A 27,176-nucleotide genomic window follows, 5' to 3' on the forward strand; every position below is an offset into this window, starting at 1 on the left:
AAGGTGGAATAAACAGAGCATCACAGGAAAACCTATAGGAGCTGCTGTCTACATACTTCTCTGGAAAACTCACCTGTGGGACAAGGCTAACATGAATATTACAGAAATTCTCTCTTTTTGCTTTAAACTGGAATTGTCTGAACGCTTCCACAAATGGCATTCCTTCAATGTCTCCAATGGTGCCACCCAGCTGGGAATGGGAAAAAAAAGACACAAGAGATCATATAGATTCCATGGTATACAGCCTAATAGAACAATTCTTAATACACTAAGCATAAGAACTAAAGTCCCCTGAAAATGGGGGATCACTAAAAGGCTATCAACCCTTCATCTCACCAAGACTGAAACAAACTTTTTTAAAGAAAAGGAGCATTTTAAGAAAAGAGAAGGGAATTTCTAAGCAGATAAAAAGACTCAGAATACACACCACCAGGAGTAAGATCTTCTACCAGTGGTCCCACTGGAAGGGAGATTTCAAATCCAGTGACAATATGAGAAAGGAGAGAACCATCTGGCTCTGCCCAGTGTGAAATAGCATTCTCTCTCCATCTCTGCATGAACCCACACACACACACCCACACACACCCTTCTATGTAGCAGAACAGCCTCCCTGTAATGGTAGTACTACCAGAATTAAATCACTACTATTAAAACATGCTGGCTCTCTGAAACAAATAGTACCAAAAGCCCTGAGAATATTCCTGACAGTGTAATCCTTTGATAAATGTTAACTTAATTTACATTGTACTGCCAATAAAGTTACTTAAGCATTTTACTTTAGACGAAGATAAAATTCACTTTAACCCATTCATCCTCACCACATTTAAATACTCAAAGATTATCACATAGATTTTTAAATTAATTCTTTAGCATTTGAGTATCTACTACAGGCTCAACACTATAAAGAAGCCCCCAGGAAGAATTTAGGACAACCTGCTTGCTCCTGAGGAGCTCAGAAGTGAGCGAGGAAAATAAGGCAGAGCCAAAGAACAATAAGCAAGAATAAAACTGGAGCACTAAGTGGAATGATCTGGATATTGAGAAAGAAGAGATCTTGGTGGACCCAAGCCCAGAATTCACCACCTTCCCTGGCTTCGAGTACTTGACTGGGTCCACAATCTACTTGTAGCTCTGACATCTCTTTCCACTGGGCTTTGAAGCCAACTTGTCCTTGATGTCTCAGATGGGTCAGCAAGTATTCAAACTTACCATGTCCCACACTGAACTGATCCCCACAGCCCTGGGCCTGCTTATCTCGGTGCTTCCTCCCTCATTTCAGCAACAGCATCTCTTCCCAGTAACTGGTTCAAGCTAGAGGTCTGGAAATCATTCTCAATGCACCTGCTTTTCCTTATCCAACCCCATCCAGTGAGCTGTACCTCCAAAATATGCTTGCAAACCTCTCCACTGCTACCACCCTAGACACCCAGGCCAACATGACCTTTTGCAGGGATTACTGCAATCATCTAAGCCCGGGGTGGCTGAGATGGCCTGCTGCCTGGTTTTACACAAGAAGCTGTACCAGCACACAGCCCCACCCACTCACACATTGCCTAAGGCTGCCTGGGCAATACAAAGGCAAAGTGGAGTAGTTGTGACAGAGACTCTCTCACCTGCAAAACTAAACATACTAGCCCTTTACAAAGTTGGCTGCCCCCAATTTTAATGGCCTCCTAGCTTCCACCCTCTCCTGTCCTACCAACTGTTTGTCATATAGCAGCAGAGTGACCTTTTAAAATTCAGAATACATCTTTCAGCAGCTCACTGCTTCACTAAAAATAAAATCTAAACTCCTTTAGGCAGCTAACAAAAGGACCTGAATGATCTTGCCCTTGCACATGTCTCTAATCTCATCTCATGTCCCCACTCCCACCTGCCCTTTTCCCATCCCCCTACTCTCCCACCTCTACCTCTGCACTTCAATCTCACTGGCCTTTCAAGTCCTCAGACAGGCCATGCTCTTCCTTCCTGCCCCACAGGTCCTCCTACTCACCTTCTTCATATACACCTGCTCCCCTTTTATCCTTCAGCCCAGAGAGCTGTATGCCCTTCAGAGAGTGCAACCTTGACCACACACCTAAAGCACCCTGTCTGTGCCCTTCCTGGTAACACAGCACAGAGCGCCATTATTTTATTTGAGTTCTCATCTCCTATCTCTCGGGCTTCCCTCATAGCTCAGTGGGTAAACAATCTGCCTGCAATGCAGGAGACCCAGGTTTGATTCCTGGGTCGGGAAGATCCCCTGAAGAAGGAAATGGCAACCCACTCCAGTATTCTTGCCTGGAGAATCCCATGGACAGAGGAGCCTGGCAGGCTACAGTCCAGGGGGTTGCAAGAGTCAGACACAGCTTAGTAACTAAACCACCACTCCTATCTTTCTACCCCACTAGGCTGTAAGGTCCTTGAGGGCAGGAACTTGCCTACCGTATCTCCAGCACTAGCCCAGAGCCCTGCAGGCAGCACTGAGAATTTAGATTAATAGGACAGGACAGAAGGTCTCGAAATTTAATATAAGCCCTAGGTCACAGCATTCTAGTACCTGTTACCATAAGTACAACAGGATCAAACTAAGATGTACAAGGATTTCATTGTTACAGAAGAAATTATTCTTTACTAACTTTAACTAAGATAACAAAACAAAGTTAAAATTCAACTCTCCTGGCTATGGAACAGACAGAAATATATGGTCATTCTATAAGTGAATGACAAACTTAATTATGAAAATCCAAGAAATAAAACATGCAATCAGGAAACTGGTCGCGGGGGGGCCGGGGTCGGTGAGGGGTGTAAGTACTCCCTAACTGTAATGTATCAGAAGCTAATGGGGAAAAAAATTAGGGAAAAAAAAAGAGGTCTGCACTTTAAACCATAAAGAGACATTTTCTGGTTTTTGATGGGGGCGGTATTCTGGGAACAAGCAGGGAATCCAGAAAAGGAAGCAAAAACTGTAAACATTATCTGCTTTTGCCCCCACATGGCCTATACTGGTACTGCATTCTCTCTGCCAATTTGGAAAGTACCATTACCTCTCCTTTGGTTCACCATTATCTTCACTGTGATCAGAAACTTTCAGTATTATTACTAGAGTAGTCCTAAGTTAATTCTCTTCCCATACAACAGGGAAAATATCACCCATAACAACATTTTAAGATCTATGCAAAGCCGAAACTGAAGCAGCAGCAAGCAAATCTATGAGATGTGCCATGTCCACTTCACCTTAAGGAAAGGAATCTTTCTCTGAAAGTTGCTGAGAATAAATCTTAAAAATTCTCATCACAAGAAAAAAAGTTTGCTTAACTATGTGAGATGATGGATGTTGACTAAATTTATTATGGTCATCTACTCACAATATATACATATATCAAATCATTATGTTGTATACCTAAAATGAATACAATGTTATATGTCAGTTATATCTCAATAAAGCTGCATAAATTTTTAACTAAAACATAAAAATAAAACTAAAGGAGTCCTTACATACATGTATAACTGAATCTGCTGTACAGCAGAAATTAATACAACATTGGAAACCAACTATACTTCAATAAAATTAAATATACATATACAAGAAGATTAAGACAACTTTTTAAAAATTTGTTTTATTTTATTTATTGGACACAAGCATGTGGGATCTTAGTTCCCCAACCAGGGCTCAAACCCATGCTCCCTCCATGCTCAGAGTCTTAACCACTGGACCACCAGGGAATCCCCCTAAGACAACTTTTAAAATAAAAAAAAAGTAAAGGAGTCCTTTTGAGGGGAAAGGAAGAAATCTTTTATTCCTTTAAGTCAGGTGTAAACTATTCCAGGCTCATGCTTGGATGACCTGCAGTGATAGGAATAAAGTCTGTCAGTTCCACTGGTCTAAGAAGCAAAGGGCTCATCTGCCAAAAAAAAAAAAAAGGCTTTGGAGACATTTCAACAGCTTCTACATGTTTAAAACTAAAAATCAGTTTTCGTGGTCCTTCTTTAAAATCTTACATTGTGCACAAGCACAACTGTTGAGCACAACTTAAAATGAATCCAAAAGGATACCTGATTTCTGTCCAATAAGCAAATATAAACAAGGTTGATTAGAGAAGGGGTTTTGCTGAGGACAACTTGGCACAGTATAAAAGCTTTGTTCAAAGAGGATTCTCAAAAAGCAATAGCTAGAAAAGCTAAGAAGATGAAAAGGAAGTGTTAGGAAGACTTCTCCCATGGCCAAATAGGGCTTATATTTTTTGGTGAAGTTCAGCAGCAGCTCAACTACATTTTAAAAAATACATTTCCTCTTCTCTTTTTTGTTATTATTATTTAAAACATATATATATATATATATATTTTATAAGAGCAGAATCAAGGAACAAAATGCAAAACATTCATATACATGACCATTTCAAACTTTTCCTGGGATTAAGAAAGAGCTATTCCTTCACCTATCAAAACCTAAAAGTGAGGAAAAAAATCAATAGAAAAGTTATAAAAAATGTTCAGGCTTGGTTGTTACTTTTGAGCCCCAGGACCAATTCTGGGAAGATACTTTCCCCTTCCTGTTGCTTGAACAACAGCAAAAATCAGTGAAAGCACTAGACCAGCACAGTCCAACAGAAATATAATGTGAGTTACGCACATAAGTTTAGTTTTTAGTTGCCATATTTAAAAAAGCAAAATTACACTTGAGAAATTAATTTTAACACTACATTTTATATAGCAGAGTATATCCAAAATATTATCATTTCAAAATATCGCCAATTTTTAAAAAATTATTTGGTGCTTTACATTCTTTTTTTTTTTAATACTAAGTCTTTGAAGTCCAGTTATATTTTAAAGTCACAGCACACCTCAGTTTGAATGGTCTCCCTTCACGTGTTCAACAGCCCCATGTGGTGAGTGGCTACCATATTGGACAAGGTGGTACTCTGCAACAAATAATCAGTGTAAACCAAAGGAGTGAGGGCTTTGTCCATCCCTCTGCTGGGCTTGAATAAAATCAGTCTTGGACTGATTTTTAAGATACTGATGTTAAATGGCACCTTCCAGTTGGCATTAATTTGTGCTTTTTCAAAAATTAAAACAATGCATGCACATAGTTAAAGAAACAAATTGTACAGCAGAACTTACAATAAAAAGCAAGAGTTCCCTGCCCCACTCTTCCCTCTCCCAAGTTTGATTCCCAAAACAAGTTCTTTAACTTCTCTGTTGGGATTTCTTCTGGTGACCTCCATATCTCTAAACCAAAGTTCATCCAGCTTGGCTCTTTCTTGACTTAACCATTTCAGGCACCCTCTTGGACTTCCCAGGTGGGACTAGTGGTAAAGAACCTGCCTGCCAATGCAGAAGACATAAAAGATGCAGGTTCGATCCCTGGGTTGGGAAGATCCCCTGCAGGAGGGCATGGCTACCCACTCCAGTATCCTTGCCTGGGAAATCCCATGGACACAGGAGCCCAGCGGGCTACGGTCCATAGGGTCGCAAATAGTCGGACACGACTGAAGCGACTTACCCCAGCTCAAGGATGTAAGTGTACTTCCTGCTGTGACCGATGAGGATACAGCTTTCTGGTACCCCATCCCCAGATCCCAATCTTAACTGGTGATTCTACTGGTTACTAACCTGAGATACTTTTGCTTCTTTTTTCAGCCAGCTACTAACAGTATCTATAGACCCTCGCAGGGTTAAATGAGAGTGTGCTCTCCCTCTCTGCCCTCCAGCACTTCTTCTCACTTCCACCTCACAGAGTTTTTTGTGTGTGTCAGTGCCATGCTGATAAGTGATCCAGCTGGGCTATGAACCCAAGCAGTCTGGCTCCAGACTCTTAACCACTAAGCCAAACACTGTTTGGGGGCCATGATAGAAATTTGAACTTGGGCAGTCTGCTTCTAAGAAACAAAAAGTGTTCATTATTCTCCTCTCCTGCCTGGCAGTTAGATCAACTGACATTTAGATAAGGAGTACGTGAATGTTATTCTCATTCTGCACATTGAGAGGAAGGGAAGCAGTGAACAAGTGGCAAGTAAAAATACTATGCTCTTTTTTTAAACAGCTAATACTCACTTCTCACCTCCAAACTACCTCTGCGGTTGGACTTCCCTAACTCCATCTTTACTTTCAAAGCATTTTGCAAATAGCACTGAGTAGAACGCATTCTGCAACTGTTTGGTCCACACTTACAGACTGGCGCATGCCCACCCCAGGAGTACTCATCCAGTTTAAGCCAAGCTTGCCCACTGACTTGTGACCAAAAGAGCAAAGACCACCTATATCACTCCATGCTATAATCCCACCTCCTAGCTGGGTGTCCAGCACACATGATACCATCTATTCACATTCCTTGAATGAAGGAAGATCAGCTGCTTAAAAACCTCTAAGGAAGGGACTTCCCTGGCAGTCCAACCATTAAGGGTTAAAACTTCCTGCTTCCATGGCAGAGGGCGCAGGTCTGACCCACGGTTGGGGAACTAAGATCCCACATGTCCACAGGATGCAGACAAAAAAAATTAACAAATAAAAATCTCAGCAGTTCCATTTTTTTAAAAAAAAAAGTTTTTTTTAAACTCATAAGGATACAAACTTATATAGAAATAAAGTTCCATGCTTGCCTCAATAACGCATATTTGGGGCTCTTCCTTATGACCATCCACGGGCACCATGGCTTGATTCATAACCCACTCCTGGACAGCATCAGTAATGTGAGGGACAACTGCAGAAAGAGGTAATAATTAGCACAAAAGAGTATTTCAGTGTCACGGTTATGAGAAATGAATGTATTAGTGTCTGTTGACCTCCCAAATAACCTGAAAACCACCTGGCAAATGAGACAAGCTCCAGGCCTAGTGTTACTATCCATGTCACTGAAATTAATATCACTGACCCAACAGAGATTTAGTCATTTAAATGTTATGCCATCTCTCTTGAAACCCACCAACCCCAGAGAAACACAGAGCAGAAGTGCCATCTTTGAAGCAACTAGAAAACACCTAAAATGCCAACTAAAAACTATGCGAGGAGGGCCGCTACAGGTGCTGAATGCCGAATTCCCAGCGGAAGAAGGACGCAGAGTGGCCCAGCCCTGCAAACCCTGGGCAGCCCACCAGCCAGTGGGGAGCAGTCACTGAGAGGATGTAGAGGAGGCCTGCAGGCTGACCAGAGGCCCGCAGCAGCTACTCTCAGCTGAAGAGGCTAAAAGGTGGCATCTCCACGAGCACAAAGCCCTGGGCTACCTAAGTGCTGAGCAAGCCTGCAGCTGCTGGTCTCAGCCAAAGAAACCAAAAAAAGTGTTTTTGTTTCTAATTAACCTAATACGACGTAAGAAGGAGAAATGGTGGCCTCTGGGAAGCTGACGCGGAGAAGCGCCTGTCAAGTCAGTCACCTGCCCCACCAGCCCTTGGGGCTCCCAGGCACCCCTCCCCTCACTCGAGGTGGGAGGAAGTTGTCTCTGATTGGTGCATTTGGAACGACCCATTGCAGCATGCCCAGCCCAACACTTTTCTGTGAGGACTGGGTAAGTCAGCTCTCCCTCCACGTGGGCAGCACAGGCACTCAGACTGCAGGTCCATGTTTGGGATCTTGCCCTTTCCCTAATTTGGAGAGGTGACTGGTACGAGGCAGCAAACTCTCCCTCCCGCAGGTTTTCCCAGTAGAGGAAAACTATTAGAAAGCACAACTGCATCAATAGTTGAGATCTAAGCCACACCATCCAGTGTCAGCAGTAACACAGCTGATCTTTTGAGCTCCATCTGTCCAATTTCTTTATCTACTTCCCACCTGCTTTTCAACTTGAAGGTGATTTAAACGGGGTGGGAAACTAGCATCTTTACCCTACCATGCAGTTCAGTTCAGTTCAGTCTAGTTGCTCAGTCATTTCCGACTCTGCGACCCTGAGGACTGCAGCAGGCCAGGCTTCCCTGTCTATCACCAACTCCTGGAACTTGCTCAAACTCATGTCCATCCACTCGGTGATGCCATCCAACCATCTCATCCTCTGTCATCCCCTTCTCTTCCTGTCTTCAGTCTTTCCCAGGATCAGGGTCTTTTCCAATGAGTCAGTTCTTCGCATCAGGTGGCCGAAGTATTGGAGTTTCAGCTTCAACATCAGTCCTTCCAATGAATATTCAGGACTGATTTCCTTAAAGATTGACTGGTTGGATCTCTTTGCAGTCCAAGGGACTCTCAAGAGTCTTCTCCAACACCACAGTTCAAAAGCATCAATTCTTTGATGCTCAGCTTTCTTTATGGTCCAACTCTCACATCCATACATGACTACTGGAAAAACCACAGCTTTGAATAGATGGACCTTTGACGACAAAATAACGTCTCTGCTTTCTAATATGCTGTCTAGGTTGGTCATAGCTTTTCGTCCAAGGAGCAAGCGTCTTTTAATTTTATGGCTGCAGTCACCATCTGCAGTGATTTTAGAGCCCAAGAAAATAAAGTCTGTCACTGTTTCCCCATCTATTTGCCATGAAGTGATGGGACTGGATGCCATAATCTTAGTTTTCTGAATGTGGAGTTTTAAGTTAGCTTTTTCACTCTCCTCCTTCACTTTCATCAAGAGGCTCTTTAGTTCTTCTTCGCTTTCTGCCATAAGGGTGGTGTCATCTGCCTATCTCAGGTTATTGATATTTCTCCTGGCAATCCTGATTCTAGCTTGTGCTTCCTCCAGCCCAGCATTTCACATGATGTACTCTGCATATAAGAAGCAGGGTGACAATATACAGCCTTGACATACTCCTTTCCCAATTTGGAACCAGTCTGTTGGTTCATGCCTGGTTCTAACTGTTGCTTCTTAACCTGCATATAGATTTCTCAGGAGGCAGGTAAGGTGGTCTGATATTCCCATCTCTTGAAGAATTTTCCACAGTTTGCTGTGATCCACACAGTCAAAGGCTTTGATGTAGTCAATAAAGCAAAAGTAGATGTTTTTCTGGAACTCTTGCTTTTTTGATGATTCAGCGGATGTTGGCAATTTGCTCTCTGGTTCCTCTGCCTTTTCTAAATCCAGCTTGAACATCTGGAAGTTCACGGTTCACACACTGCTGAAGCCTGGCTTGAAGAATTTTGAGCATTACTTTGCTAGCCTGTTCCCTACCACATAGGTACTTATGAATACAAGGGGCAAGGGTTACAGACGACAAAAGAGAATAATCAGAATTGTTAGGTAGGAAGTTAGGCATGAACAAGAGGGGTGGTCTAGGTGAAAAGGATGCAAGCTGATGTCTAAACACCAACCCAGACACACCCAGGAGAGCTCACAATATGCTACAGAAATAATCACAGTGGCTTCTCCAACTCCAGCACATGCGCCCTTGATGCACAGCTGTGTCCTCAAGTAACCGTAGCCAGCTTTAAGGGTTCATAAATATTCTATACATACATACATCTGATTATAACAGACTGAATTATGGGAAGGACATGCACAATACAGCCTGTTATTATGTAACTCGCAATTGTCAACCAGCCTTGTGTGTATGCCAATTTCCATTCCCTTTCCTGATTGGTGGTAGGTACAAGCCCTATTTTGCATAGGGCAGAACCAAGAGAAGGAGACAGGGAATATAAAAAGGGAAGCCAAGTGGGAGTTGTTACCACCCCTTTGCTGTTGGTCTGCTCCCATATCTTGGGAGTGTCTGCTTAATAAAAAAACTGTGTGCTTCCACTAGAATCAATCTGATATTTTGTAGAAGTAAAGCAACCTGACAGAAACATGTGACCAGTGGAAAAGGTTGGTGAAAAAAGTCATCATGTTGCCCTCCTGTTCAATCCCATGTTCCTTCCCACTGCTATTCTTCACAAGGAAGTAATCATCATCAATGCAAAGATTCAAGAAAAAAGTAGAAAAAGAACATATTAAGGACAGACAAAAATTGACTCAGATCTACACCCAATCAGATATGTGATGAAGATTCCCTATGGATTTCATAAATAAAAGCTAGAGAGAGAAAGATAAAGAGGGCAGAAAAGGGGGCTAAAGGAAACAATGACTTAGTAACAAAGAAAAGACTGATGAAAATATAATCAGGAACATGGAGGATAAACTTGAAGTTTGCTTGGTGACATGGTAATAGACACCATAGTGATCATTTTGAAATGTACAGAAACACCAAATCACTATGCTATATAACAGGAACTAACATAGTGTTGTAGGTTGTGAAGTTGCTCAGTCATGTCCAGCTCTTTGCAACACCATGGACTGTAGCCTCCCAGGCTCCTCTGTCCATGGGATTCTCCAGGCAAGAATACTGGAGTGGGTTGCCATGCCCTCCTCCAGGGGACTGTCCCAACCCAGGCACCAAACCCAGGTCTCCCACATTGCAGGTGGATTCTTTACCATCTGAGCCATCAGGGAAGCCCCATAGGTTAGTTGTAGGTTAGTTATACTTTAAAAACAAACAGGGAAAAAAATATATCAGATTTGTGGTTATGGGTGAGGGGAATGGACGTGTGAGTGTGTGCTCAGTCATTTCGATTCTTTGCGACCCCATGGACTGTAGCCCACTAGGCTCATCTGTTCATGGGATTCTTCAGGCAAGAACACTGGAGTGGGTTGCCATTTCCTTCTCCAATATTAATTATATATATTAATAATTAACATGGTTCTAAGTTATATAAGTTAAAAGAGTAAATCCTAAGAGCTTTCATCACAAATTTCTTTAATTTTGCATCTCTATGAAATGATGGGTATTCACTAAAGTTATTGTATGATGTCAAATCATTACGCTATACACCCTAAACTTATACAGTGCTGTACGTCAATTATATCTCAATAAAATTGGAGGTGGGGAAAAAGAAGGAAAGAAGAGAACAGAGGGATTTGAGAAGGACTGAAGCTTGTAAAGCACAGGGACCTCCTCATCTTTAGGTCTATTTTAAGCAGTGAGTGCTCAGCCAACAGGGCCCTCTAGTGTTTGTGGAATATAATACCTTGTACTGTTTTCCCCAGGTAATCGCCACGCCTCTCTTTATTGATCACATGTTGATATATCTTCCCAGTAGTGATGTTGTTGTCTTTATAAAGATTAATATCCAAGAACCTTTCATAATTTCCAAGGTCTAAATCAACTTCTCCACCATCGTTTAAGACAAACACTTCACCTGGGATAAAAAGGCAATGTAAAAATTAAAAATTTGCTTCCAGTAGATTATTTTCCAAAGATGAACACAATATGTTAAAAAGCTGGTAAAAGACATTTATAAGCCATAGTTTATCACTATTTCCTTATTTTAATGGGAAAATTGAGTAATTCTAATCTACCCATGATAATGCATTAGAAAAATTCTAGTATTCTATAATGGTAGTTTTTAAATGCTTACTGAAATTCTGTCTTCAAGATTTAGCTTTTCCAAACTCATCATATACCATACGAGAAAGGGACTTTCAAACAGCAGTTTTAAAAACAAATAGCAACTGACTTCAAAGCATCAGTATCCTAGACTCTGAAATTGGCATAAGAAAATTTTCATTGACTCCCATCTTGAGTAAAGACACTATTAAACAGACAGTGGATGAAAAGCAGAGCCTCCATTAGCCCATAGGGTGACTTGGTGAAACTGAGGCCAAAAAGAAAGTGAGCAATAAGCCACCACCTGCACAACAGCACTGTCGAGAAGGATATAGATGAAGACTTAATCACACTACGGGCACCTGTGTTGACTACTGGTTATGCGTCTGGGTCTCCAGTGTTACTAAGGGCATCAATCTGGAGGACAATGTCCTAATGCCACCTTGTCAGAAATGAACCTCTCCCTGATTAATGAAATTCTATCATTTACTTCTATTTCTAGATGTTCACAGCATAAAAAATAAAAAAAGGAAGGTTGGCTAGCTTCTGAACCTAATCTGAAGCCTTTTATACTCTCATTTATGTATTCCTCATAAGGTACCAGTGGGATCTGAAAGATCTCTAATTTTAAAGACAAAACAACAAAATAATGAAACTCCAATATTTTGTATTTCCCAAATTCCATTTCTAGTTCAAGTTCTACTTTCCAATATTTATCAGGAATCACCGATCTATGGGAAAGTCTTTGTACTTTCATCATTTTAACTTCTGACAAATAGGGGAAGATCTCTGAAATCTTAGTTAATTCAGGCCAAGTCCGGTTTGGTAATAATACAGGTATACAGCAAAGGTCTTGAAATTTTAGATTCTTAAATTTTAAAAGTAGTATCTCTTATGTTCCTAGGAGAAAAAGAAGGGCTTCCCAAGTGGCACTAGTGGTGAAGAACCCGCCTGCCAATGCAGGAGACATAAAAGACGCAGGTTGGATCCCTGGGTCGGGAAGATCCCCTGGAGGAGGAAATGGCAACCCACTTGGGTATTCCTGCCTGGAGAATCCCATGGACAGAGGAGCCTGGAGGGTTACAGTTCATAGGGTCACAAAGAGTCAGACATGATTGAAGCAACTTAGCATACACACAGAAGAAAAAGAAAAGCTGTAGATCATGTCTTCAAAAAGCTTTTTTTTAAAAATTTAATGGAATTATAATAAAAATTCCAACGGATTATTTTAACTTGACAGTGAAGAAAAACGTGTGATTACCAAAATAAAACACACAAAAAAGTAAATAAAAATAAAAGCCCTCATAAAATAACAATGAGTACAGGAAGATTGAAATATATATGTATATATATTTATATATTTCAATATATACAAATATGAAATAAGATAGCACAAACAAATTCTACACAAAACCAAAATACACCCAAAAGGTCCCTATTACATAAAGGAATTTAATATATGACAAAAAAAGATATCATTACAAATCAAAGTAGGTAAAATACACAGAAATAAATTTCAAGAAATGTATGGGACCAATAAGAAGAAAAGTTTAAAATTTTACTTCAGAGACATAAAAGCAGGTATGAATAAAATGAAAGCCACTTATAAAGTTCCTGAATAGGCCAGTCAATAATTTCAGTATTTAATTCTTCCCCAAATTAATTCATAAATTTAAAGGGCAAGTTTGATAAAAGGTCTCTGAAGTTAGTCTTAAAGACAACTAACATTTTGAGGTTAAAAAAAAAAAGGAAAAAAGGCATAATGGGGAAAGTTCTGACTTACTTGATAATAAAAAGCTATAGCTATTAAAATGGTGTGTGTGTGTGTGTATGCGTGCATGCTCAATTGTGTCCAGCTCTTTGCAACTTCATGAACAGTAGCCCACCAGGCTCCTCTGTCAATGGAATTTTCCAGGCAAGAATACTGGAGTGGGTTGCCATTTCCTACTCCAGATAATATGGTGGTCAGGGATAAACAAAGAGATCTGAACAGAACAGAATAATAAGAGAGAAATTTAGTGTATATTAAAAGGTGGTATTTCAAATCAATGGAGAAAGGATGAAATCTTTGATAACTGTGATTAGGAATAGTTACTAACCTCATCTTCATCTTTCATCAAATTAAATTCCAGATGTATTAACAATATTAAAGTAAAAGCAAATGGTGGTGATCATTTTGAAATCTATGAGTATTGTGTGCTAAGGTGCTTCAGTCGTGTCCAACTCTGTGAGACCCCATGAACTGTAGCCTGCCAGGCTCCTCTGTCCATGGGATTCTCCAGGCAAGAATACTGGAATGGGTTGCCATTTCCTCCTAAAGGGGATCTTCCCAACCCAGGGATCGAACCCACGTCTCATGTCTCCTGCATTGGCAGGCAGGTTCTTTACCACTAGTACCACCTGGGAAGCCCTTGAAATGTGTAAAAACATCCAATCACTATGTTGTGCACCAGGAACATAGTATTATAAGTCAATTATACTTCAAAAGCAAACTCATAGAAAAAGAGATCAGATTTGTAGTTCCCAGAAGCAGGGGTAGGACTGTGTAGAATTGGATGAAGGCAATCAAAAGGTACAAACTTCCAGTTATAATATAAATAACTATCAGAGATATAAATGTAAAACATGATAAATATAATTAACACCACTCTACGTTCTATATGAGAGTTTTTAGAGCATAAATCCTAAGAGCTTTCATCACGAAGGAAACAATTTTTCACTATTTCTTTAAGCTTGCATCTGTATGAGATCATGGATATTCACTAAACTTATTGTGATAATTATTTCATGATGTATATAAATCAAATCATTATGCTATATACCTTAAGCATATACAGTACTGTATTTAATAAAACTGGAAGAAAAAAATAAAGTAAAAGCAAATGAAACTCTAAAAATGCCAGAAGAAAATACAGATATTTAAATATTTCTGGGTCAGCGAAGCTAACAGGTGACATCAAAGGCAAAACCATAAAGGAAACAGTGGATACATTTAGTTACATAAACAGTAAAATGAAATTTATCAGCAGCAAACAGAGGTAATATTAAGACAAACTGCAAACAGGGTAGAAATATATTCATGTGGTAAGTATAGGTTAATATACTCTGCACAAAGTATTCCTGAAAATCGTTTTTAAAGATCCAAAGGAAAACTGTTATAACACATGCGTTAGTCAATTTTGCTGCCTACCAAACAACCTTAACATCTCAGCAACTTATAAAACATCTACTGATTTCTCCCTCATGTGATGTAGGGGTTGTGGGTCAGTTGTGAGTCTACCCTGTGTCTTCTTATTCCAGGACTTGGGTTGAAGGAGAAATCTCTCTATGGGGCAGGCAGCTCGAACAGCAGAGGGCAGAAACACAAGACGGATTGAGTGAAATTATGCCATCGCATATGCTTCAACAAGGCATATGTCATATTCACTAAAACCCTACAGAGCAAAACAAATCACATGGCCAAATAAGGTGACTGACATCTCTGGTTTGCCCAGGAGTAAAAGTATTCCCAGGATTCAGGACTTTCAATTTCAAAAGCAGGAAAGTTCCAAACAAACCAGGAAGAGTTCATTACCCTATGCGGCCAAAGGCCAAAGTCAGTGGGGTGTGGAAGTTTACTCACAGAAGGAAGTTGGGTGATGGTTTCAAATAAATATATGATTTACCATAGACTCCAATAAGCCATTTCACCAACAAAATGAAAATCAAAGAAATCTAAATTAACATAATGAGATACTCTTTTTTGGTTTTTCATTTACTCTCAGGTTAGTAAAGTTTAAAAAGAATAGTATTCAGCAAAGGTATATGGAATTTAGAAAGATGGTAATGAAAACCCTCTATGCGAGAAAGCAAAAGACACACAGATGTATAGAACAGACTTTTGGACTCTGGGAGAGAGAGAGGGTGGGATGATTAGGGAGAATGGCATTGAAACATGTATACTATCAGGTAAGAAACGAATCACCAGTCTATCTTTGATACAGGATACAGGATGCTTGGGGCTGGTGCATGGGGATGATCCAGAGAGATGATATGGGGTGGGAGGTGGGAGGGGGGTTCAGGATTGGGAACTCATGTACACCCGTGGCTGATTCATGTCACTGTATGGCAAAACAAATACAGTATTGTAAAGCAAAATAAAGTAAAAATAAAAATTTTTTTAAAAAAAGAAAACTAAAAAACCTAAAAAACGTATCTACCCACCAAATCAGAAATTCTGTATCTAGACATTTATGTTAAAAAAATTGTTTAAGTTTCTTGTCACAGTGTTGCTTATAATATCAATAAATTGGAAATGATTTCCTATTATTGTGTAGATTCTATACAACCTTTGGAAGTATAGAATCTATTAAAATGTCTTCAGGATTAACAGGTACACACTACTGTATATAAAATAAGCAGCAAGGATCTACTGTATAGCACAGGAAACTATATTCAATATCTTGTAACAACCTATACTGGAAAAGATTCTGAAAAAGTGTGTGTATATATATATATATAAAGAGAATGGCAACCCACTCCAGTATTCTTGCCTGGGAAAACCCATGGATAGAGGAGCCTGGTGCACTACAGTCCACGGGGTCAAAACAGTCAGACATGATTTAGTGACTAAATCACCAAACCACCACCATAATGTATAACTGAATCACTTTGATGTACATCTGAAATATTGTAAGTCAAGTACACTTCAATTTAAAAACTAGTCTGACTGTAAGATTCAGATCATTTAATGTTCAAAAATAAGCCAACTGATCTATGATGTTAGAAGACAGGATAGTGGTTACCCTGGTCATTTCAGATGGGGAGAAACTGGAAAGAACATAAAGGGGGTTTCTGTTTTTTGATTTGGGGGCTGTTAACACAGTATGTTCATTTCATCAAGTGGTATACATATGATTTATACACTTTCTTGCTTGTATGTGAAAAGTTTAGAAGGAAAGTATGTAAGGCCTTGTGCCTTTTTAAAAATAATTAGTATAGAGAATTCCCTGACAGTGCAGCAGTTAGGACTCCATACTTCCAGTGCAGGGGTACAGGTTCAATCCCTGGTCAGGGAACTAAGATTCTGCAAGCTGTGCAGTGTGGCCAATAAATAAATAAAAATAATGAATATATACATAGAAACTTCAACATTAATAATAATTATTCCAAGTGGTAGGAAATGGATGATTTTTATTTTCTTTAGGTCATTCTATATTGTCAATATAGTCTATATTGTCTCATTTTTTTTCTTAATGAAATGTTGAGAAATATATTACCTTTATGATAAAAAAAATAACAATAATCCACACTACAAAAGGTACAGAGAGAATGGTATGCTCACATACTGCTTTCCAAAAGTGTGGACTAATTTGGAATGTCATCAGCAATCTTAAAAATGTATCAATAACCATGAGAACCTTCACAGATCCATAATGATCCAGCAACTCTACTTCTGGAATGCTATCTTAAAATTACCCAGATACAATAAAGAACTGCAATTTGACTCAGTGCTTTATGGAGTGGGGGGAGGGGTTCTCCCTCATACCGTGCTCATAAGGTGAAAAAGTGCCTGCATCGATGTTTATATAGGGGTCAATTTTGATGGCAGTCACTCGGAGTCCACATGATTTTAGAATCGTCCCAATACTGCTGGCAATGATCCCTTTACCGATGCCCGAGATGACCCCACCAGTGACCAAGATGTACTTCATTGGCAGAGGAGTGGCTGGGTGCCAGCACCCAGGTATAATCTGAAAGGTAATAAAATTAATGGTCAGGGAAGAGAAACATGTTCTTAAACCAGTAAAGCAAAGAGTATGTTGAACCAAAATTTCAAAAGCCGACAGCACCTTTTCTATCTAAGTATTTGAAACAAAGTCTTATCGTCTAGGTTTTTCTTTCATGTCAATATTCAGGAAGCTGTGGATACTTTCTGCAAGCAAAATGTCTGACTTCATTACCCTGATATTACATTTACCCCAACTTTCCTGTGACAAACTTCATCATAAGTCAAAATTCTCTAAGATTCAGAGGCATAGTAAAATGTTTAAGAGATCAGGCTCTGTAGTCAGATCTGTACAAGCTGTACCTGTTTCTTCATCTGTGAAATGAAATAAAAAGTACCATTCCTTTGGAATATTATTCAGCACTAAAAAGAAATATCAATCCACAAAAAGACATGAAGGAAACTTAATGCATGTTACTAATTGAAAGAAGTCACTCTAAAAAGGCTACATACTATACAATTCCAACTATATGACATTCTGGAAAAGACAAAACTATGAAGACAGTAAAAAGATGAGTGGTTTTCAGGGGTTATTGGGGAAGGGTGAATAGGAGGAGCACAGAGTGTTTTGTTAGGGCAGTGCAACTATTCTGTATGATACTATAATGGTGGATACAGGTCATTATATATTTGTCCAAACTCACAGAATGTGTAACACCAAGAGTGAATTCTAATGAAACCTGTAGACTTGGAATGATAATGATGTGTAGGTTCACTGACTAACGAATGAATGTTCCTCTCTGGTTCAAGATGTTGACAACAGGGAACACCATGAGTACGGGACAGGAGGTATATGGGAACTCAGTGCTTTCTGGTCAGTTTTGCTGTGAACCTAAAATTGCTTTTAAAAAAATAGTCTATTTTTAAAATCAATATTCAAATATGCCAACATTTTAAAAAATCTTGCAGGTGGTTGTGAGGATTAAATGAGCTAAGGTATAGATCAGAGGTCAGGAAAGCAGGGCCCACAGGTCACATCTGGCCCACTGTCCATTTTTGTACGGTCCCCAAGCTAAGACTGTTTTTACATTTTAAATGATTGAGAAATGATCAAAAGAATATTTCATGACACATTAAAATTAAATGGAACAAAAAGTTATATGAAACTCTAACTTCAGCATCCATAAATCAAGTTTCATTAGCACACAGCCACACCCATCATCTACATACTGTCTATGGTGCCTTTCTGGCTACAATAGCAGAGTTGAGGAGCTGGGAAGACAGAGGCCTCTGCCCCACAAAACCGGAAATATTATCTTTCACGGAAAATGTTTGGTGATATCTGGCTTAGAGGGGGTCAAATCGACTCCTATATTAACATATTGTCATTGTTGTTCAGTCACCCAGTCATGTCTGACTCTGTGACCCCATGGATTGCAGCATGCTAGGCCTCCCTGTCCCTCACCATCTTCTGAAGTTTACCCAAGTTCATGTCCATTGTATCAGTGAGGCCATCCAGCCATCTCATCCTCTGATGCCCTCTTCTCCTTCTGCCCTCAATTGTTCATCAAGGACTTTCCAATGAGTCAACTGTTAGCATCAGATGACCAAAATACTGGAGCTTCCGCTTCAGCATCAGTCCTTCCAATGAGTATTCAGGATTGATTTCCCTTAAGATTGACTGGTTTGATCTTGCTGTCCAAGGGACTTTCAGGAGTTTTCTCCAGCACCAAAAGTTAGCTACTAATGTCACTATCAATTAATAATAAATGTATCCTCCTTAACTAAGCATGTGGAACACTGAATCTGTTCCTTGCCCATCTATTTCATCATATAGAAATATTCAAGCAGGAAAAAAAAAGAAAATATTATGTCATAAAGAAATTTTATTTGACTTTGCCGCTGCTGTCTGATTCAAACCCTTTTGTTCTAAAGGCAGACAGGGAGTCCATGAGCTACTTGGTTTTCTCTACTCTGAGTACTATTGCTTTTCTCTTGAGCATCACCAGGGGCTGTGCACCTGTGCATTTCACCATGCACATGAAGGTGAGCCTTACAGTCCTGGCAGGCCAACTGCCAACAGAGTGAAACTATTAATATAAAATTGTAAGTCATAAAATTTTAAAATAAATTAATTACAATTTAAAAATTCAAAATAATTAGAAATTTCAAATATAAGAGAAGACAGTCACTAACAAAAACTACTAACTATAAATCCCACTTTCAAAAAAAAATCCCACTTTCTATTGCAACTCACAATTTTTTTAAATACCTGGAAATTAAGTGTAAGTGCAATCAGGTAGGAATAATTTCAGTTCCCTACTTATCCTATATCTGTCGTCCACAATGAAATGCCCATTCTGATTTTGTAGTTGCCTCTACTTGCAAAACAAACTAGTTTAACTTAAGAGCTGTAGAGTTATCTCACCTCAGAGCTGTGAGTTCTTTTTGATCACCATCAGGGTGAGTAGACTGAAGTCATCCAAAATATACAAGTCCCATCCCATATGGCTTCCCTAAGTCTCTGGGCCTGCCTTTCTCTGCACACTACAGTTGATCACATTCAATGGCATCGTTCCTCTTTACTAGCCACCTGGCCATCCACCCACCCAACCTGAGCTAGATTTAGCCTACAAGCTTCTCAGTCCAAACACAGAATGCTCCTTCTATGGATCCAAAATGTATCTAAATCTTCCTCCTACCGCTCCTACTAGCCCAGGTAGTTGGTAGAGTGGGAATTTCATCACAGTCTTCCGGTACTCATCCCACTGTTGATTTTTTTTCTGTTTTGATCAATGCCCCTCCTCTGGAGTCAGACAGTCCGAGTTCAAGTGCTGACTCTGTCACTCATAGCTATGACCCTGGGCACCTTCTCCAACTTTTGCAAACTTTGATTTTCTCCATCTGGAAAGTACACAGAAATAGTACCAGTGCCTGCCTGATAGAGTTATGTAGGCATTTCCAAAGAGAGCACCCAAGTGCTGAGTGAAGGTTAGTTCTTATTTTTCAGAGCCACCTATGCACTGATTCAGTCAGCTAACAAATGTTTACTGAAAATCTGTTAGGTAGGGGAGGAAAAGCTTCCACCCCAAAATGTGCCTCTTTGGCATGAGGATTAATTTAGTTTATTTTTAAGAAACAAGGACTCAGTAAGTCTTTCTTTTTTACTGCCCACCCCTTGCCGCCTAAGGAATTTAGATAAAGAACCTGCTCCCAATAGAGCTATCACCAGAGATATGGGTTGTCAAAAAAAAAAAAAAAATCCTTCAGGTTTTTCTATAACATTTGATGGAAAAACCTGAACAAATTTTCTGATCAACCCAATATTTTCCGAGACTATGAGCTGGAAATTAAGTGTAAGTGTAATGTCAGAAGCTCTTAGAGATCAGAATCCACTCTGGGTCCCACTGTCTCTGCCTGGCCCAGCACACATTTGTTTAGGGAGATATTTGCCTTTCTGTCTCTAAATTAATTGCCTTCTTCCCTCTTCAAGTCCCAAAACACTACCTCCCACATCCTCTTTCATCTTGAGCTGAAGATACTAAGAAAGGTGAGGGTTTCAACCCTTTTGGCAAGTGACTCAGTTTTCCTGAGTCTCTCTCAAGAATTATTAAACTTTTTAGAAATTTTCTCCTATGAATCTGTCTCATGTCAATTTAATTCTTAAGTCAGTCAGAAGAACTTAGAAGGACAGAAGAGTACAGCCACTATGGAGAACAGTGTGGAGATTCCTTAAAAAATTGCAAATAGAACTACCTTATGACCCAGCAATCCCACTTCTGGGCATACACACCGAGGAAACCAGAATTGAAAGAGACGCATGTACCCCAATGTTCATCGCAGCACTGTTTATAATAGCCAGGACATGGAAACAACCTAGATGTCCATCAGCAGATGAATGGATAAGAAAGCTGTGGTACATATACACAATGGAGTATTACTCAGCCATTAAAAAGAATTCATTTGAATCAGTTCTGATGAGATGGATGAAACTGGAGCCAATTATACAGAGTGAAGTAAGCCAGAAAGAAAAACACCAATACAGTATACTAACACATATATATGGAATTTAGGAAGATGGCAATGACGACCCTGTATGCAAGACAGGAAAAAAGACACAGATGTGTATAACGGACTTTTGGACTCAGAGGGAGAGGGAGAGGGTGGGATGATTTGGGAGAATGGGAATTCTAACATGTATACTATCATGTGAATTGAATCACCAGTCTATGTCTGACGCAGGGTGCAGCATGCTTGGGGCTGGTGCATGGGGATGACCCAGAGAGATGTTGTGGGGAGGGAGGTGGGAGGGGGGTTCATGTTTGGGAATGCATGTAAGAATTAAAGATTTTAAAATTTAAAAAATAAAAAACCAAAAAAAAATTAAAAAAATATTAAAAAAAAAAAGGACAGAAGAAAATTTTCTTCCTCAAGGAGAATTACATGCTTGATGTGTTCCCAGATCCTGTGTGTATGGGGGTGAATATAAAATCAAGGTTCCTGCCTTCCTGGTTTTCACCTTTCCTGTGGGATGAAGGGGCAAATAATCGGCACTGTAACTACCTTATTCCAACACTGTCACACTATTAAAATGACTTCTCATTTGTAAAAGTTAGCAACATGGAAAAATGCCATAAAAACAGAAGAGTATTCATGAGAAGGTACATTATGTGGTTGTCAGAAAGCCTAAGAATCTTTCATGTAAAATATGCTTATAAGCATTATATTATCTATTATATAAGACATTATATTATCTCAACTGCTTTTTAAAATTAAGACTGCTCAAGTCACACTAAAATGCTACATTTTAATATATTTAGGTGGTTGGGTTGCAGGTAAGTATGTATCAGTTTTCCACATTTTCAAAAGCACAAGATAACTTTTTAAGCACATCAGATATTTTGCAAAGTTCTTTTTGAAAACGTAACTCAAAAATAGAAAATATAACTTAATATCAAGGAGACACCTAGTCCTTTCCATCTCTTTTAAGCAAACAAGTAAGTCTGAAGCAAAATTTAAAACAGTAGAAAAAGCAGATTCTTCACGCTGTTTCTAGAATCAGGACTTTTTTACTCTTGTGAATTACATTATTTACATTGACTCACAGGCAGTGAGCAGAACCAACTGTCTGTAAAATAGGGGTGTGTAGAGCTGTCCGCTATCCAATAAAACCATAACATTTGTGTAGTTTTAAATTTTCCAGTCGCCATATTAAAAAAGTAAAAAGAAACAGATTAACGTCATTTAAATAATATCTTATTTAACCCAATTTATCCAAAATACTATCATTCAACACATAATCAATATAAGAATATTTTGGTGAGATAATTTACATCCTTTTTTTGTTGTTGTTACTGTCTTTCGAAACTAGGTGTGTCTACTCAAAGCACATCTCAGTTCACACACTTGCCACATTTCCTGCTCTCAAGAGTCACATGCTGCGAGTGGCTACCACACTGGACAACGCAGGACTAGAATAACTGAAAAAAAAATCAGAGGCAACAAGAGACACCTTCTCGATGGCCATTTAGAAAGCAGTCAAAAACAGAAGAATACTTACTTAATGAGCCCACTTTATGGAAATTCTAGAACCGGCAACACTAAGCTCTGATGAAAATCAAGGGGTGAGGGCAGTTGTGGATTGACCGGAGAAGAGCATGAGGGAACTTTCTGGAGTGATGGAAATGATCTAGGTCTACGTTTGGGTAGTGGTTACGCGGGTGTATAATTTGTCAAAATCCCTTATCTGCACACTTAAAATGGGGGCATTTTATTGAATGCAAATTAGACACCATATGTGGAGAAACTGTTGCAGAAAGAAAGCTATGTTGTAGCAGCAGCGGACTCGGGCTCAGCGCGCCCTAACCAGCTAGGAACCGGGAAACGAGAGAGTCGCGGGGCGGAGGACGGGACAGAAAGGCCCACTCCCTCGGCGCTGGGCTGCACTTCCTCCAACGCCATCTCGGGGCTCCCGGGCCCGGGACAAACAGGGCTGGGCACGCGGCGGGCCCCGGCGCCCGATTCCGAGGCCAGACGCGCGCGGGAGCGCCGCCTGGGGACACGGCGCTCCGGCGCCAGGGCCGCTGGCCGCCCCAGGGCGGGCTCCCAGGGCTCAGCCCCGCCCGGCCGCTGTGGGCCCGCGGGCAGAGCGCGCGGTGTGCAGGGACGCGCGCGGCGGCCGCCCCCGGAGGGGACAAAGGCGCTCGGCCCCACGTGCGCGCCGGGCCCGGGGCGCGGGCAGGCGGGCGGCCCCGGCGCGGAGGCCCCGGCGGGGGATTACCTGTGAGCCGGCGGCGGTGGCGCGGAGGACGGCCGCGCTCACCTGTCGGCTGAAGACGAGGCCGCCGCCAGGGGTGTCCCGAGCCTCCCTCAAGGTCCCTCCCGCCTCCCGCGCGGACCTCGGGGTGCGCGGCGCCCTCCTAGCCCACCTTCCCCTCTCCTGCCGCCGCGGGCCCCGCTGACTCACTCCGGTGAGCTTGGGGTTGGCACCCGGGTTTGTGCCACGCTCCGAAACAAGCGGCCCCAAAGTGAGTCCTCTGGCGCCGGCGGCTTCCCGTCACCCTCTGCCCTGGACGCACTCGGCCCCAGGCCTGGCTCAGCCCCGGGGACTGCCCCTCCCCTCCGCGGCTGGCGGAGCACCGGCACCTCGGGGACGCGGGTGAACGCCACGTCCCAGCGCCCCGGCCCTCGGCACGCCCAGACCCTGCTCGGGCCCACGCGTCAGGCTCTCGACGCCGGAAAGGGCTTCTGGGTCGCGGAGAGGGGCTGCGGGAGCTCCAAACGGAGGGCGACGCTCAGACGGAGTGCGGCCCTGTGAGGGGCTCACGCTATGGGGAGAGGGCTACACCCCTATTGGAGTCAGTAAGGTTCCTGGCCAGGACGCGTGTAGCAAACATTAAAATTAGAAAATTAAAAATTCTAGGGGGTAGGGGGACGACAATCAGGGCTTCGCCGGGTGACTTTTTAAAGAAGATGGTTGGTGCCTCGGTGCCAGGAAAGGACACAGGAGGTTAAGGCGAAGGGAAGAACATGCACAAACCACTGAAGGAGAGAGGATCTAACTAGGGGGTTTGGAGTGAGATGGAAGGGCTGGGAAACTGGTGAAAATTTTGACTGGCCAGCCAGGTGAGTCACTAGAGGGCCCAGTGAGGTGAGCATCACTGAAGACCCAGTGGAGTCTGGAAACCATTACTGTACAATGAGCTCCACCTAGGTCGACATATAAATACTGATATTGTGATAAAACCGGAGTTTGCTGGTTGAGTGGAAGGATGAGAGTGAGGAAGTTAAGGGCACTGAAAGAATGTTACCCCGGTGACACACCAGGGGCCTAGTCCCCAGAAGAAAGGAAGGGAGAGGAGCAGGGAGCAGATAGACTGGAACTAAGAAGCGAGATGTTGACCCCCGGTGGTCTAGTGGTTAACACTCCGCGTTTTCAATGCAAGGGGCGGGGGTTGATTCCTGTTTGGGGAACTGAAATCCCACATGTACCACAGCTCGGCCAAGAAAAAGAGAGATAGACCAAAAGATGAGGGCCTGTGGGGATGAAAGGACTGAGGAGTTGTCACCAGACTGTGGGTGTCAGCGATGTCAAAGGGGAAGAAATTCCAGGAGGTGATCCAGTTTAGAGTCTGACCCTGACATGGCATCAAGTGAGATGGGTGTCACTGGAATTGGGCCTAGGGCTCACCAGGCCAGTGTGGGGGACATTGAGGACCCCCAGAAGGATGTCAACAATTGGAGGAGTCAATCGAGGCCAAGGAACCAAATCTTCAGTGAACGTGGAGGAGCAATGAGGAAGCTAGTAGATAACAGCAACAAGGAAGGTAGAGGGATGGTTGGCAAAATTCAATTTTTTTTCTTTTTTTAAGGAGGAAACACCTTATAAAAAGGCAGGAAGCACAGAGGACTTTGTTGTAAAACGAGTCTTCCAGAAGACCCAGCACAAAGGATGCATGTGAAACAGGTTCACATCGATGGTAATACTTAATACTTCATGCCACATATGTAAGGCTTCCTTCTACATTTCAGTATTTCATTTCCTTTTTACAACCAGGACAGTTATTAAGATCCCCTTTTTTATACTGCAGAATCTGAGGCTTAGAGATGTGAAATGCCCTGACCAAAAAGTCTGTCCCACAAAGCCAGACTCTTCATCACAGGATATAAGGCCTCATCTTAATTCTATTCATCTACAAGGCGAACAGATGATGGATACTCTGTGAATACAAAGGGATTATTATAACTCCAGTATCATTAGTCCAAAATGGGAAAAGATTTGAGGAGAAAAACAAATTTGATAACACGAGTAAGACTGACTGACTTGTGTGGGATCAGAGTGTGTCTTCCCTCACCAGGTGCTTATATAGCATTGGGGATAAAAAAATTTTTTTTAATGAGAAAAGGAATTCCCTGGCAGTTCAGTGGTTAAGACTCCATACTTCCACTGCAGGGGACACAGGCTCAATCCCTGGTCAACTAAGATCCCCCCAGCCATATGGCAAAAAAAAAAAAAAAGAAAAGAAAAATCTGTTGATTAAGTTGACTGCTCATGTTCTTTTATAATCTTTAATTTTGAAGAATTCTACCCTTCAGGACAATTGTAACAGGATGTCTGGCATTTGCTTCAAATTAATACAGGATAGGGGGAAATAGGTGGGGGTACAGATGATACAAACCTGGCCAGGGATTGATAACTGTTGAAGCTCAACCTTCAGGTTGGTTTTCTATATATTTAATTTTGATGATACAAGGCCTGGCCAGGGATTGATAACTGTTGAAGCTCAACTTTTAGGTTGGTTTTCTATATATTTAATTTTCCCACAATAACACATAAACTCCAACTCTTTTAAACACATACACACAATAAAATTAGGACAATTTAAAAATTAATAATCCATATGTTCATCACACATGAATGGGTAAATAAAATGTGGAGTATACACACAATGGAATACTATTCAGCCTTTTTCAAGATAGCTTTTTTTCATTATATTCAATGATTTCAATATTTAGATTTCACATATAAGTGATGACATACAGTATTTGTCTTTCCACATCTGGTCTATTTCAGTAAGCACAATATCTTCCAGGTCCATCCATGTTGCTCAGATAGCAAAATTTCATTCTTTTTTATGGCTGAGTAGTATTCTGGTGTGTGTTTGTGTGTGTGTGTGTGTGTACGTGTACGTGTATACATACCATTCTTTTTTATGGCTGAGTAGTGTTCTGGTGGGTGGGTGTGTGTGTGTGTGTACGTGTATACATACCACATCTTTATTCATTCATATGTTGATGGACACAGGTTGCTGCCATACCCTGGCAATTGTAAACAATACTGCCATGAACATTGGGGTGCATGCATCTTTTTGAATTACTGTTTTCCTTTTCTTTGGATATATGCCCAGGAAAGGAATTTCAGGATCACAGAGTAGTTCTCTTTTTAGTGTTTTGAGGAACCTCCACAGTGGCTTCACCAGTTTACATTCCCAACAACAGTGTACAAGCATTCCCTTTTCTCCACATCCTCACCAACATTTGTTATTTGTGGTCATTTTGATGATAGCCATTCTGACACGTGTGAGTTGATATCTCATTGTGATTTTGATTTACATTTCTCTGATAATTAAAGACACTGAGTATCTTTTCATATGCCTGTTGGCCATCTGTATGTCTTCTTTGGAAAAATGTCTATTCAAGTCTTCTGCCTATTTTTTAATCAAGTTGTGTGTTTGTTTTTTATATTGAGTTGTATAAGCTGTTTTTGTATTTTGAATATTAACCCTTTATCAGTTGTGTCCCTTGCAAATATATTCTCCCATTCAGTAGGTTGTCTTTTCATTTTGTGGATGGTTTTCTTTGCTGTACAAAAGCTTTTAAGTTTAATTAGGTCCCATTTGTTTATTTTTGCTTTTGTTTTCTTTGCCTTAGAAGACAGGTCAAAAAAATATTGCTACAATTTATATCAAGGAGTATTCAAAGTAGCCTTTTAAGCCAGAATATTAAGGAAATTCTAACACATGCTACAACATGAATGAACCTCAGGCACATTTGCTCAATGAAATGAACCAGTCACAAAGGCAGTTGTGGTATAATTCCACTTATGTGAAGTTACTGGAGTAATCAAAAATCAGAGACAGAAAGTAGCTTTGTTACCAGTGACTAGGGGAAAGGGAGATAGGGTTGATGTTTAGTGGGTAAAGAATTTC

The 27,176-nt window shown here is 40.9% G+C and overlaps 1 protein-coding gene across 4 annotated transcripts in view; it reads right to left on the minus strand.

Annotated features, from left to right (window-relative positions):
• Positions 1-23,803, minus strand: part of CTPS2 (CTP synthase 2) — a 114,066-nt gene extending 90,263 nt beyond the window's left edge. The window contains exons 1-5 of one of the 4 annotated variants that reach the window (XM_070291369.1): positions 23,435-23,803; positions 16,789-16,993; positions 10,903-11,073; positions 6,582-6,682; positions 74-190 (exon numbers count right to left, since the gene is read on the minus strand). In XM_070291369.1, coding sequence (XP_070147470.1) covers positions 74-190; positions 6,582-6,682; positions 10,903-11,073; positions 16,789-16,954 — 555 coding nt within the window. In that variant the 5' untranslated portion in view covers positions 16,955-16,993; positions 23,435-23,803. Of the gene's footprint in view, positions 1-73; positions 191-6,581; positions 6,683-10,902; positions 11,074-16,788; positions 16,994-23,248 lie in introns of all 4 variants that reach the window. The other 3 variants (XM_070291370.1, XM_070291371.1, XM_070291372.1) reach the window with 3 other exon arrangements.
• Between the last annotated feature and the right edge of the window lie 3,373 nt (positions 23,804-27,176).

The sequence above is a fragment of the Ovis canadensis genome, chromosome X (assembly GCF_042477335.2).
Source record: "Ovis canadensis isolate MfBH-ARS-UI-01 breed Bighorn chromosome X, ARS-UI_OviCan_v2, whole genome shotgun sequence".
In the NCBI taxonomy this organism is placed as follows: domain Eukaryota; kingdom Metazoa; phylum Chordata; class Mammalia; order Artiodactyla; family Bovidae; genus Ovis; species Ovis canadensis.